Source organism: Rhinocladiella mackenziei (assembly GCF_000835555.1).
Source record: "Rhinocladiella mackenziei CBS 650.93 unplaced genomic scaffold supercont1.10, whole genome shotgun sequence".
NCBI classification, from domain to species: domain Eukaryota; kingdom Fungi; phylum Ascomycota; class Eurotiomycetes; order Chaetothyriales; family Herpotrichiellaceae; genus Rhinocladiella; species Rhinocladiella mackenziei.
The window spans coordinates 394,354-409,109 of NW_013550595.1; the positions used below are offsets into that span (position 1 = coordinate 394,354).

Here is a 14,756-nt window from a genome sequence, read left to right on the forward strand (position 1 = left end):
GGGGTTTACTCATACAAGTCACAGCCTTGCAGAATTCAAATGAAGGAAAACCGACTTGCCATGCAAGATCACATGCCTCCGACAAGGGGCCGGTACCACCGGTTTTGGTAGATAGACGTCTTTTCCGTCCCATATGTACCCTTTGCTCCTATTCAATAGCGGACTCCTGGTGCTGTTCGATGTGCATTAGCGACAAGACCAAGGATAGACTTCTTGTGAAAGCTCCGATTGGGACGAGAAGCCTGCAGGACAAGGTCGGTCAAATTCCTCTTGGAAAATCCCTTATACAGAGATAAAAGGAACGTATTCATCTCCATAATAAGGGCAATGGATGGGACGGTGAGGTCGAGGCCCCCGTAAGTCATGTACATTGCATATTAGGCCCCCGATGCATGAGACCAGCAAAAGTCCTTCGGATGAAGTTGTTTTCTACCGTTGATGGCGTATTCCCACCCGATTCATCTCATCAACATGGAGATTGGGTAAAGGTGGTTCGGACTGCAGTCCGACCATGAGGGATGTATATGCATGGCTGGTTCGACGTCGAACTTCATTCATGTCTTTTCCAGCAGCAATGTGCACCAAGGAGCGCGCAACACTCGTTGCCTTCAGGGCAGCTCGCTTGGAAGGCTGCGCGGGATGTGGCATCGCAACGAGAGATCGCCCCGGTGCTCTATATGCTCAAGACGAAGAGTCGGAGAACGGAAGCGAGCCATAAATGCGTCGAGATTTGAGATGTGAGCACGCTGAGATGCCACCTGCAGCCAGTGAGCGGGAACGTTGATTTAAGTTCAGGGCTTTGCCGCATGTGGCTAGTGGCTGTGGCTTCACCGTAACTTCTGGCAAGACTCCGAACAAAGTTGGAATGCGGAAGCTCTCACGAGAAATAAAAGCATCCTGGCTCTGACTGTGGGCACTGTACTCTTGATCCTATCCCAACCTCTACTTTCTCCCAAAGGCGCCGACCTCATTGCCATGCATGGTCTGTCTCGAGGACAGCGGCAAGGCCGTCAGAACCACATCCGTCCCTGTCCGACCGTGATCCTCTCTGGAGTCTCTTTACGCTCCATGTACCGTCATCCGCCGCAATCCTCCTCTCCACCCTAGCACAGCGACGACCACACTCGGTCGGTCTTCGATCCTTCGCGTGGCGCAGTATATATTGTTGAGATGCTGGGGAGACTGATACAAGGATACTCCAGAGGTAGCCTGCTTGAAAGTGCTACAGATGAGACACATACTCGCACCCTTCTCTGGCCAGAGCTCCATCCAGATGGGCGTCCCAGCTCCGTCTCACCGCCTACGACACCATTTGGTTCTCCCAACCTTCGAATCTCTCCTTTCGACGACCGTGTGGGATTAGAATTGAATGAAACGAAAGATTTAAGGCTCGTTGTTGCCCAAGATGCCTTCGGCACAAATGACCGCCCTCTAGTCCTGTACGATTCCCAGACGGCGGAGCCCAACCCAGCTTCGGAAACTGCTCCACCCCAGAAACCAGCCAGTCCCCCTCCCGCTTGGGGACCTGGGAACAGGCCCGAACGTGGCATCCCCATCGTCGGCCATGCGAGAAACCGAAGCTCTACAATTTCTGGAGCCTCTGCTTCTTGGGGCCGCCCGAACAAAGACCTCGAGGTTACAGATCATCTCAGCAATGTCTTAGATTGTATGTTTGGTGTCAGCAGCGCCACCAAGACGGGTTCGAGCACCAAAATCCACCTGCTACCCGGGGATCGAGGAGCGCCGAGGGAGTTGGGACCGCGAACGTCGTCCTCAAACGCAGCGAGCACGGTGCCCCCACGTGCCCCTCTCTTAAGATCGAGGACTGCTACACACGGTGTGAATACCTATCGTCAGCACGTGGCTCCCAGAGAAACAGAAGGAGAGCCTCGAGATGCTGTCTTGATCACCCAAATGTTTTCAGTCAATCTACCCGAAGCACGGGAACATTTCAAGCAGCATCGAAGCTCCTCTGATGGGCCAGTTGACTCTGGCAGCCCAATGACACCTACACAGGGACAACCAGATGCCCAGGGCGTCCAAGGTAAGAAACCCAAGCTGGTGGAGAAGAAAACACCCGTATTTGCAGTTGGCCTGCTCTGCTACTTGCCACGATCGAGTGACATGCGAGTCAGCTCCTCTAGTGCTCGTCCGTCATCAAGAGCTTCTTACACCACGTCTTCGGCCCCGAATTCATATGGATCCGACTCCTTTTCGTGGACATTCCTGAATGCTATTCCGGAGCATTTGTTGTCACCGGAGACGTCCGGTCAATTGATCGACAAAAGCATTGAGATCATTGTCAAGAATTGGGATGTCGTCTTGCGGAGCCTAGCAGTCATTGAGGCCCTAGCCCGTATTGAAATTGGTGAGCTTTTGCAAGAAGTAAATCTCGCCATGGTCTCTTCGGCAGCAAAAGCGCCAAAGGGTCCGTCAGAGCAGCGGACGAATCAGCGGAACGTTTATCTTCGGTCGCCAAACGCATTGGTCCGCGTTTCTCACCTCCAGCGTGCCATCAAACATACATTGTGGCGAGTGTCATATGCCCTTCGTGTTCCCCGCGTGCTTACCGGCTTTGGCCTTGACAGCGGCGGCCATTGGCTTGACGAGGCACGATATCTTGTTCGTGTATGTGGAAATAAGCAACAGAACTTCTTCCTGTTCAATCTCTTAACTGCTTTTCTGGGAAACCATACCGAGTGGCTTGAGCGTCTAGGCCCGGATTGGTATCGAAAGCAATTCAGAGCTCTGAATAAAAAGAAGACGCGCCCGGGCTGTCTTGCAGGTCGCACCGTAATCATTTGCGATAACCGATCTACGGCACGACGGATCATCTTTTTGCTCGCTTCATTTCTACCACGCTCATACGCAGTGAGCCAACCCGCAAAGGTTGGAACCGAGTTTATGTCCCCATTGCTCACACCCGACATCAGTTCTTCGTCACCCGTGGGAAGAGTCATTACTGAGGCGTCGACCCGACGACATGCTCGCGGCAGATCTCGTGATGGCCCTATTACGTTTTCACGTCGTGATATTCCAGGGCTCTCTACGAGCGTTTCATCGACCGACAGCGCAAGTGGCATTGGCAAGGCCGTCCAGGGAAGCTCTCGTTCTGTTTTCTCACGATCTGACCATGAGGAGGGCCGGAGCAGACATCCTTCAATATTCTCGCCTCCCGAGATACCTGGACCAATCCATAAAACGAATGCGACAAGCTCCACTGCCACGCCCAGCACTGGGACGCCTGTTCCTCACTTCTCAACTAGAAACGACTGCTATTTCCCTGAAGGCGTCGTCGTGGATGGCGAGGACAGTGGTGCTAGCGCCGATCTTGCTCGAATACTTCGAAGAGATAGCGCCAGCCATGCTCAAGCTCCTCAACCAAGTATCAACTGGGGGTCGCTGATTAGCAATGTCAGCGGTTTATGGGGCAAGAAGCAAGATTCATCATCGGCTCCCACCAATGAAGGCACCACCCCACATTCTACAGGAAGTCTGAGGGACCGCCGCAAACTTGCCCCTCGATCAATGCCAATACAGGGAAGACGTCCACGTCATTTGGAGCGTATGGTTGATGAGGCCAGTGATCTCCAGAAGACTGCTCTTGTCGCCGACAAAAATGAGGAACCTTCGACAGCGTGGAGACAATCGGTTGCGGGTAGTGAGGCACAGCCACCCCGACTCAGGGTTGACGACAAAGATGGGGTGGTAGATGTGGACATCGGTCTCCCGGGATTCATAGGCTGGGCAGATGGTAGAAGTTGCTCGCCTCCTTCCTCTCCGCACCATCGCTCTTCCTCGTTTGTTAGCTCGGATGAAGCTGAGTCTTCCTACAGCTCTAGGTCCCACCGTGGCGACGGTTTAGGGACGAAAACTACCAATGTCGCGGGCTTCCTAAAACGATACCACGAAGACTTCATTCTCCAAGGTGTGAAGCCGTATCCAGAGTTGCAGGATGAAGTCGAACAAAGCATGTCCAGAGAAATTACTCCAATCGAAGATTTCTGCAGTCTTCTTCCGGAAGAGGAAGTGAATGGAGAACGGTGGGTCAACGTTTGTACGACACTTCTGGCTGATCTCCGAAATTTCACTATCCAACGTCTGACCTTGAGCCGTCGGGTCGACCAGGACTTGAGTGGAGACCTGCACAACGTTGCCGGTTCTACCCCAAGAGATTGGGGCAGTTCGAAGAGATCTGGAACGTCTCAATATTCGAAGGTACCAGTTTTCTCACGCAATCAACCGGAGCGCTTTACCCGTGAGATAGTCATGGACTTTGATACGACGCTCACCGATGCAATTGAACGGATTTTGAGCGAGACAGAGCAGGCGAGACAGAAGTCAGGTACTCCGTCCCGAACACATTCTCGAACTGTGTCCACGGGCACGACTGCGTCGGCGAAATCGGAGCCTCTGGAGATCTCTGGCCCAGGGAAGATGAGAGATTGGGGTCGGCCCTCGACCCTTTCTCAGTCGGACTGCCGCCAGGCAGTGGTGGGAGCGTTGGAGGAGGTGGTTAAGAGTGTCAACGACGACTTGGCTAAGCATCACCGGGTGCGTGATGCGGACGGTCATGCAAAGATTGATGGCAAAGCCCTTAGTCAGGAAATGAAACAAGAAAATGTCTTGCGTGAAGGGGTCAAGAAATGGCTTCTCAGTGTTGAAACAAGGAGTGTGTGGTAACTCCTTACCGGTCTGTACATATGGTGATGGAATGAATCTACCCGGAGGAGGATCGAATCCTAGATACCCTTTGAGAAGATGTACAATTAGCTTGGAAGATTTAGATGTATGAAGGAGACAACTGAGCACACACAGTCAAAAGCATAGATAGGATCTCAACTGGTTCTCGACAAAACTCCCAAAGTATCCATCTGTTGCCATGTTCTTTAGTCCCCATATCGGGTAACAAGGCTGATCACGTGCGTAGAGCCTCATCGGAATTTACGCGGCGCGAAATTATTGGGTCAACTTGAGACTTCACTCCGTCTTCATCTTTCAGCATCACGCGCCGCCAAATCTGAAAGTTCTAGAATGCAAGGGGAATCAATGTCGTAGCCATGCTAGCCTTAAGGGACCTCTGACGGCTCCATCAATGGAAAATTCAAGGCGCCGCGTCTAATATCGAGGAATATGACGATCCCCCGGCCCTGGAATGCCCGCGTCGAGTTGCTAGATTGCGGCCACAGCTACAGCAAAGGCAATTTCCATCAAGGTAATGTGACGTGAGATCCTGGAATAATGTCCCTCAACGATCTCAACCCAAAAGGTCACCGGCGAGCCAGCAGTGGCTCAACAGTTAAAGCAACTCCCAGCATTCAGCAGGGTTCAAGCAATGGTCCTCAACCAACGCTCGCCGCCCACCCAGTTCGCGCAGCTCTCTGGGTTCATGATGATAGTTTCTCTTCAGAAAATCTCCTCATTAACGAGTCTATCCTTGAAGATTCAGAGATACGCGAAGGAGATTTGATTGAGATCTTTCCCGCCAAGGAAACTTCCGACATTCGCGATTTTCAATCACCCAACAGCGAGAATGATGACAGCAGGCGAAATCCCGACTCAAACTTCGACTTAAATCATGACATTGACAGGAACACCAGATATCTCTGCATCGCCAAATTTGCCCAGACGGAGTTCAAAGCAAAACAAGCCAATCTTCAAGTTTCCATCAAGAACAATATTGCTGCGGCATTTGGACTCCGTTCACGGTCTTATGTATGGATACTACCTGCATCGTTCGAGGATACCACCGCCTCCCATGTCGAATTCAGCTTCAGGGATATGTACCTTGCCCGATCCGATATGTGGCGCCTTGTGGGTCAAGAATTAGCGGGCAAGACAGTCTATGCCGGTCAGAAGATCACTTTCTTGGGCAGCATCAAGCTCACAGTCAAGTCCATCCATGTTCAAAGCCATAAAGTCCCCACCGCATATTTTGCCGGCACCACAATCCCAGTCTTCCGGAGTGAAGCCGCACGGTATGTGCTCTTCATACAAATGTCCAGTGAGATGTGGGATTTCGACTCGGACGGCAACGGCGAAATCATGTTCAATCGGGTCATTAATGGATTTCTACCAGATCTTTTCAAACGGTGGACTGATCTGGATGTTCATCACCTTGTCAGCATCGTCCTTTTTGGCCGACTGGAATACGACCGATTCGATCTTGCCAGAAACAAGGATAGGAGACTTGAAATGGCACCATCCTCTGGCTTTCAAAACATGACAGCTCGTCAATATCAAGATTTCTATCGAGTCGTTGTTACGGACATGGCCAGTGCGCAATGGACAACCATCTTGAATGAACTCAAAAAGGACTTTCGTGTCTTTCTGCGGGACATCTCTTTGCACGCCTCCAGCCACAGTGAAACCACGCTCAAAGATACCAAGACACAGGCAACACGTATCGCGGGTCGACCAAGCACTGCATTGAAGGGAAATATACTGGAAGCCATCAATATTGCTTGCACTCAGTTCGCCAACGATTATGTGGATCGAGATCTTATTCGAACCGGCGTCTCCATTGTGATAATCACGGCAGGGACCGGAGTCTTCGAAGTTGACCGAGATCTTCTCAACCTGACATCTCAAAATTTGACCAATAATGGTGTTGGAATTGACATCGTTTGCCTTTCCAAGATGCCTCTACATTCCGTGCCATTATTCAAATATCGGGCCACCGGAACTGAACAAGCTACCCTCCCCCCGATCGTTAACCCATTCGGCATGAGCCCTCGAGGCTCTGGATCTGGACCAAGTTTCTTTGATTCCAGCCAACCTCGAAAGCTGTCCCCTGCGTTATCGTCCATCACCACCAACAGTGCTCGGTACCTTTCCAGTTACATGTCCAGACAGACACACGATAACGGACAAGGATGGTGTTATGGAATTCCTCAATGGATCGACCTATCCTACTGGTCAGCTGAAGCTGATTTGGCACCAACAATAAGGCGTGAAGACGAACAAAGGGATATCAATAAGTCGAAACGCAAGAAAGGCCCATTCGTGTCGCGAGTAAGGATGTATGAAATTCAGATGATGGGCCTTATGGAACTGGGCATGGCAGATATCAGCATTCCGTTCATGAGCGAGACCCAAAATGCAGCGCTCGCTTCCCTCAGCCGCATCACGTCCAAACGAAGACGAGCAAGCGGGAGCAGAAGTTTGTCCCATTCTCCGACAATATCACGCAAAAGTCGGTTCAGTACCGAGCCGGTACGCACCACCCAGGGATTATTGTCAACACATGCGAAGGCTATGGGGGATATCTTCGACCGTATGGATCGATATGACTCTGATTTATTCCGCACACATCCAGGCTTTCCATTGCAAAGCAAAAGCTCGAAACCAGCACCAGCACCGCCTGTGGGAAACAAAACCATAACCTCAACCTCACCGGGCAAAGCACACACCACCGCCGAAGAGCCTAAAACTGGGTCCAAGGGGATCAAGGCCCTCACCAATAAATCCTTTAATTCACCTTTCCGACCTCAACTCTCTTCCCTAGCATCAGCCGATGCCTCGAGTCAGACCTTGGCCAACAAGAAAACTCCCGAAGTCCCCAAGGTCAACCGCGATCTGAACTATTCTTTGCGCGGCCTTGCCCCTCCCGTCCGGGCGGTTGCAAGTACCGAAGTGAATATTACCAACGCACAAGCTCAACCGCTATTCAGTAGCCCAAGCCATTCACGACCAACCATTCCAACATCAGCGGCAAGTATTCGATCAGTTTCCATGAGCAGCGTGATAGGCGAGAAGAATGGTGAAGGCATCGCAACGCCAGAAAAGACGGCTACCAGGTCAGCGATACGAGTAGATGACACGCCATCAAAACCAATCTCCATCAACACCCCACTCCGGAGGTACCATGATGATAGGCTCGGAAGCTCCCAACGATCAAACTTGACGTCCGAGCAGATGGGAAAAGATGTCAGCTCTAGAAAAGCGGATCATCGGCTTGATAAGAGATCTGACGGTGAATCTTCAATCTCCTCTGAAAGTGATGATCAAGAAGACGGCGAGAGTATGGAACCGTCAGAAGGCTGGTTAGGATCCTCTATCGCTAGCTCCGTCCCAAGGAGCACTGTTCCTTTTATAAGGAATGTCAATGCGTCGAATCCTCTAAAGCGGCATCCAGACAGAGAATCCTTCTTCGGAAGATGGCAACACTTGTATCCACGAAAACCTCGCGCGGCCACCGTCAAATGGCGATCGCTTTGCACGCCTGCCTCCGTTCCTTTGACCACTGAGGACTTCCCTACGAAGCAGGAGCTAGAAACCGACTACGACATAACTGCTTACGACATCAGGTTGGAGAACTCGAATGACATGCTTGAGGCTCCTGAATCTCGGGACGCATTATTTCGAGAAATGCTAGCCCTGAGATTTTCCCATGGTTATCAATTAGTCGTGGGTCCGTCCTTGATTGAATCCGTTGGGCCCGGGATGTGTGACCACTCCTCATTCTTCACCCCTGGTCTTGTTCGGTCAGATGGACTTCTTACATACATGTCGATGGGAAATACAATCCAAAGATTGTCACTTCAAGACTCGAACCGCATTCGAGTGACCAAATATGTGCGCAGTCCTCCAAACGTCCAACCTCCTTACTCTCAGCAAATAAACTATCATCCCAACATCAGGACTATCCTGTCGGACACATACAAGATCCGAGACATGCAATTCAATGGCTTTTCGGAGCAATATCCTTGGGAAGAGGCAGATCAGTATCTTGCTACCTTCAAAAAGCAACCAGATGCAGATGTAGGAGCTCTTCGTTTCTGGCGTGCCCGCTTTGTCCTGATACCGGTGCAGCCGCCGGCAAATGCTTGGAGGCCTGCACCTTCTGATACTGAAGAAAATGAAGAAGAGATACATCTACGCGGCATTCGAGCATTGACACAGATGTGGCAAAAAGCTCGCTATGTCCCTCCAGATGAAAGAAGGCCCACTCACAATCGCCTCAGCACGATGAAGCGGAAAGATCGGAATCCTTTGAGAATCAATCTCGAAACTCTAAACCCTTCGGAACTGGTGGCGACGGAGCTCGATAAGTTACTCGCTGCCGAAGAGGGCGGTGAAGTCCAAACCACGCAACTTCTCCCTGAATCTGAACAATTCGAGAAGGAAACTTTCAGCTTATCGAAGTTGGCGCAAGCCTTGCAAGGTGAAAATGGAATCGAAATCAAAAATCGGCGATGGCATTGGCGTCTACACTATAGCTGCTTCATGGGAGAAGATTTGACGAATTGGCTCGTCCACAATTTCAGAGATATCGAAACCAGAGAAGAGGCTGTCGAATTGGGTAACGACCTGATGAAAGAGAACTTGTTCGAACACGTCAACAGCCGTCACACGTTCAAGGATGGCAACTATTTCTACTCTATCAAACCAGAATGGCGTGCACAGCGACCAGAGATCCGACAGTCGTGGTTTCCCGCAAGTCGACGCTCGGACCGGTCAATTCCACCCACTCCAATCACGGATCATCCAAACCGCGACTTGATGAGTCCCCGGTCGCGATCAGGCTCAAATCTCGCCGGCCAAGCACAGGTCAACTCCGAACTTGCAAAGTCTCTGGGCGATAAGAAGAAACGGACTGTGACATTGAGCAAGGTGATCAGAATCGACGTCGATCTCAGAAAACGCTCGAACCGGCCCGAAATCATCAATCTCCACTACGACAGACTTCACAATCCAGAGAACTGTTACCATCTTGAACTCTCCTGGTTGAACGTGACGTCGAAACTAGTCGACGACGCCATCATCAGCTGGACGACACAGGCCGAGAAATACGGCTTGAAGCTCGTCGAAGTCCCCATCGCAGAGGCTGCCCAGGTGCCTGAACACGAACCATTCCGCGCCGCTCACAGGATCAAGCTTGCCCTCGAACCCCCTCACCGCAGCTCCGTCAGCAACACGTATTTCACAGCGACGTCGTTCGGGCCACAAACTCCATTGAACTCGGACATCCACATCTACCAAAAAGCATTGCTGAAGCGGTTCAACTTTGTGCTCGACCTCGAGGCACCCTCCGAGTTTCCCGAGAACGTCGAGATTAAGTATTCATGGGGCAAGTTGGATTATAGATACACACAATTCGTACATCGGTCGGGCGTCGTTCTGGCGCAGATCACAGACGATGGCGACATCCTACTTCTAGCGAACCGCCTGTATAACTCGCGACAAGCTTCAAGTAAAGACTCATCGTCAAGATTTGACAATAGCAAGAAGGACCTGACACCCAATGTGTCAAGTTCCATGCTCGTGCGCCCTCCGACGCTCTCTATACAATTCGCTCCAGCCCCAAACGTACAAGCCTCCGGCATCATCGGCCTGAACGTCCAGTCGCCACAGCCCGGCCCGTTTGCATCACCACTCATTCGTCCCTTCCCGACCACGCCAAACCCGTCTGCTACAACTGCTACGACGTCCTCTTCCTCCGGTGCCTCAGCTACCTCAGCCACTGCTGCTACTAGTGCCACTGCAGCCGGTGCCGCCACGGCCCAGGTCATAACAGCCGACGTCATCCCCGCCGGTGGCAGCGCTCGCCGCCCCCTCGTCTCTTCAGATTCGGGGTTTTCCCACTACGTAACCCCCGAACAAATCAAAGACGACCTCGAGTCCTTCTGCCATGACTCCGAGCGCCTCGAGGCCTTCTTCAAAGAAGTCACAGCCACATTACCGGCGCTGAGGGACAGAAAGAACGCCCCACCAGGCACGAGCGGGACAAGTTCGAGTCTTCTGCGCCCGATTTGCGAGCCGGAATCAGAGAGGAGCATTCCGGAATTCAGATTACCGGAGGCGGTCAGCGTGGGGTTACGAAGGGGTGGGACGGATTGATTTGATACTTCTATGATGTATTGGATCTGTGCGGATCTGATTGATTGAGTTGGAAGTGTCTCCTTTTGGCGCGATGTTTTGAGTACGGAGGTACAGGTTCCCTTATGCACGAACAGAGATACTTTATATGCAAGACGCCAGGTATTCCGTGTGCGAAATCAATCTTGTCACAGCGAACACCACATAGTCGGGAGTAATTGCATATTAATAACGCGGAGAAAATTCTGGAGAGTAGAAGGCGTGGGTATGAACCACATATGTGTATATATTAAGAGAACGTAGTATTTTCAAGAAGCAATTTTCTCTTCATTCATTTACATAGATATAGTAGTCAATGCTGGCAAGCTCAAGTCAAACATGACGATCCGATTGATAAGAGAAATCTCATCTCGAATTCGTTCATTTCAGCCTGATCGGACTTCCATTACGGCTCTTAGATCGGCCGCTAGCGACATCCAAACCCAGGCGCTCGCGGCTTTCCGTCCTGACCACCAACCCCGTGCGATCCATCACGTCAGGTGTCAATCGGCCTAGGTTGCGTTTACTTCGAGGTGAGCTCCTACCCTGTGATGTTGGGCGGGGGATGGATTTGGAAAAAGCAGTGTCTGCGTCGAGACCGAGGCCATCATCGTCAGAGGAAGACATGTTGCCTAGTTCGAAATCATTAGGGTCGTAGAGCCGTTGTGATCCTTCTTCCAGGTCGCGGTCAAGTCGAACGTTGCCGTTGCGGCGATCGAGGAGCTTATGAAGAAGAGTAAATGGGGTCTTGAGTTTCGCAGACGACGACGAGGAAGGTGGGAAGATGGAGTTGTAGATTCGAGACCGGCGATCGCGGCCACAGAGGTAGAATATGGCTATTATGAGAATGAGAAGGAAGAATATAAAACCAGGGAGGCGGTGGGTGACGTCCGATTTGAATAGGGTGTCGTGGATTTGACCTGTGATACTTTGGGAACCTTCTGTGCTTGACGTCTGATTGGGTTGGTAGTTAGGAATGTCTTGCAATTTTCCACCTCCTGGATATTGAAAGTCCTTGGGGATACCAGGTACGTTGCTGCCGAAACCAACGGGCAGATCTCCTTCGACAGCGGCTGGAACTTCGGCAGAAGCATACAGTACCATTTTGCCCATTGTCCAGCTGACTTCCGTGGATTTGATCTTGTTAACAGCTTGGAAAGGATCAAGAAACCCCTTCTCCTTTCCGCTTTCTAGAAGTTCTTTCGTTCCATTATGAGTTGAGGATGACGTGTCTTCAATGCCAACTCGTGGAATGCCTATACCGTCATGAAGCATGTTTATAAGCCACGAAGCCTTGAAACAAACTTCTAGGGCTGTTTTTTCGTCCACCTTTTTACCCCATGTATTTTGTGCTATCCCTTGCTCGATGGCCGACCAATCTTGTTCACAGAAATCTCTGACTCGACTTTGGTATGTGTTAAAATCATATGCCTTGTCTTGGTGGCCCATTTCAAAAATTTCGTGTGTTGTATGCCAGTACTCGCTAATACCGATAAAATGGTTGACATCGAAGTCTATTGCTGGAACGTGGACGCCATGAACCAAGCAAGGCTCATCTGGACAGGGCATGTCTTTTTCCAGTAGCGGAAATGTACGGCGAAGGCATTCGTCGAACTTGCCAGTGCCGACAAGTAAATGCTTGGAATCTGGGTCCAAGTCACCCGATATTATGGTCCCGTCTAGCGTCAATTTCAGTCCTTTTGGCAAACACGGATCGGGCATTTCCAGTAAACCATCAATCCCGTACGACTCCTCAAGATCTGTCACATATCGTCGACGGGCTTCATTTGCGCCAAAGCCCAGCCACGTTGTAACAAATACCTTGTACTCGCGCGCTGTCCCATCGTTTGTTCGGAGTCTGAGCAATGTCAAATCGTTTGCATGCTTCTCTGCTTCTGTGGAATTTGGTGCGAAGGCAATTTGCGCGGAAGCACCGCCCATGTCTAGAAAACCGTAGGTGTGATGTCCCTTGCCATGGTCATGCTCTTCGGGCGAATTGAATCCACCCAGCAAATAATTTGCAGCGATCCACCCATATAATCCTTCAGTCTCGCCGGGTATCACTTGAATATGCACATCACAATCAGGAAGGGAGAATTTTGTTTCGGAGCGAATGTATGAACAAATATGGCGCAGGAGATCTTTTTGCTGTTGATCTGGGAGCAGTCGCATCCCCGCCGTTGCCAGCAGGAAAATAGGTGTCTGAGGCACGGCATCTGTTGGGATATGTTCCAGAGCGTGTTCAAGAAGAGGTCTTAGGTGTTCTGGGCCGATTGATTCAGGTGTCGCGCCGAAAGTTGAAACACCAGGATGGACTTTCTTGGTCCACTTGTCTTTGGTCTCCAATTCTGGGAGGGCACGAAGGGAGGACTGATCGAGCCGGGCGATGGAATTTTGAAGCCATCTGTAAATGTAAACTCTGGTGCCAGATGAACCAGCATCTAGCACGACTCCATAACGTTTATCGGCGTCGTTGCCCATGACCACGGTGGCGTCCTCACATGCTCCATCCGCCTGAAGAGATTGTTTGGCCAGCAAACCACCAGGTTGAAGGAGGAAGACTATGTACTGAATTCCAAATCTAGGATAGGAATGAGCGACAGGAAAGGACGGTCAATGTCTTTGGTCGTGGAGGATCGTTGAACTACGCAATCGGCAGACAAATTTAGAAGTTCGAAACTGCGGAAACCCATTACTCCTCCGTACCTTCGGAGAAACAATAATCCGCCCATTGCCTTGCCGCTTACGCGGACGAGATATAAACGACCTCCCTTTTGGGAAGAGAATTACTCTCTCCTGAATCAGGTCTCTTTTTTGACTCTCCACCCTTAGTCTACGACGTTCCTCTTTCAGCCCTCCTCTGGTCATTTTCACCAACAATTTCGCGTATGTTTCACACTCCCATTGATTTCCCTGCTTGAACTCGTTCATTTGGAGCCATGCAATGAAATAGAATCCCTCCTCGGCCTTTGCGACGAAACCTTCCTGGATTTCAACACCTGGACAGTGAGCTAAAACTCGACGTATTGTGACTTCCTGGCAAGGATCCAACCTTGAATCGATGCTTAGCAGCTCTGCTCCACGGGCCGAGGGAAAATCGGGATTCATAGGCTTCTGCGGCAGCCCTTGCACTCTCTATATCATGGCGTTCTCGTAAAATATCTGGATTGATGGTATCACAGCATCATAATACCAAGTGTTCGTTCCTATATTTCACCAAGTCTGTCGGTAAATAGAACATTCGTGCAGCCAGAGGAAATTGCCCCAATGCTGAGAGGAGAGATGAGTTCATTAAGTGAGACTACTGAATCAATGCCTCGTTCTGATGTCCCATTCCACTTGCAGGTATCCCGCAAAATCTATATTCTCAGATGAGTTCGGTGAGGTTCAGGGACAAACTTCTATCTGGTACGAAATTCCCCTCTCCCATGGAAATCCATTCGGATTGGAAACGCAGGGGCCAAAGACTGAGCTTTGATCCTTGTAGATGGAGCAAGGCTCTTTCGAGGATAAGAAGCTTGAAACAGGCTGCAGAAGATTGTGGCATGTCTTCCCGCCGATTACCAGACGCGGGAAAGGCAGCACAGGTTTCATATCTTCGATCCCGAATCCGGACTCAGCGTAGGTCCGACTTTCATTTCCTAGAGTGGTCACAAACGGTCAGCTCGGTCCCAGGGCTTTGCAAACCCGAGGGCGAACGCCAATGATCAGGGCGGGTTCTTTTTCTCCGATGCACTTGAGCACAGCCCTCGTCCAGCTGAGCACTGAAGTTGCCATACACAGGGGTTGACACTAGTAGCAAGAGTATATTGTTTCATGGATATCAGTCTGACATCCCTTCCCTTACAAGTGCCTATCTAAGCCAGTGGACGCCGATGGGCTTGGAGGGTCCGGGC

At 50.9% G+C, this 14,756-nt stretch overlaps 3 protein-coding genes across 3 annotated transcripts; 2 read left to right on the top strand and 1 right to left on the bottom strand.

The window, feature by feature from the left end:
* Positions 1-1,170: 1,170 nt before the first annotated feature.
* On the top strand, positions 1,171-4,683 carry Z518_10825 (uncharacterized protein; the record flags this gene model as incomplete). The annotated part of the gene is made up of 1 exon (XM_013411656.1): positions 1,171-4,683. One exon carries the CDS (start codon positions 1,171-1,173, stop codon positions 4,681-4,683), a length of 3,513 nt encoding a protein of 1,170 aa, XP_013267110.1.
* A 558-nt stretch (positions 4,684-5,241) lies between these two features.
* Positions 5,242-10,842, top strand: Z518_10826 (uncharacterized protein; the record flags this gene model as incomplete). The annotated part of the gene is made up of 1 exon (XM_013411657.1): positions 5,242-10,842. One exon carries the CDS (start codon positions 5,242-5,244, stop codon positions 10,840-10,842), a length of 5,601 nt encoding a protein of 1,866 aa, XP_013267111.1.
* Positions 10,843-11,241: 399 nt separating this feature from the next.
* On the bottom strand, positions 11,242-13,341 carry Z518_10827 (uncharacterized protein; the record flags this gene model as incomplete). Its single annotated transcript, XM_013411658.1, has 1 exon — positions 11,242-13,341. The coding sequence occupies one exon, from the start codon at positions 13,339-13,341 to the stop codon at positions 11,242-11,244; it is 2,100 nt and encodes a 699-aa protein (XP_013267112.1).
* Positions 13,342-14,756: the final 1,415 nt, after the last annotated feature.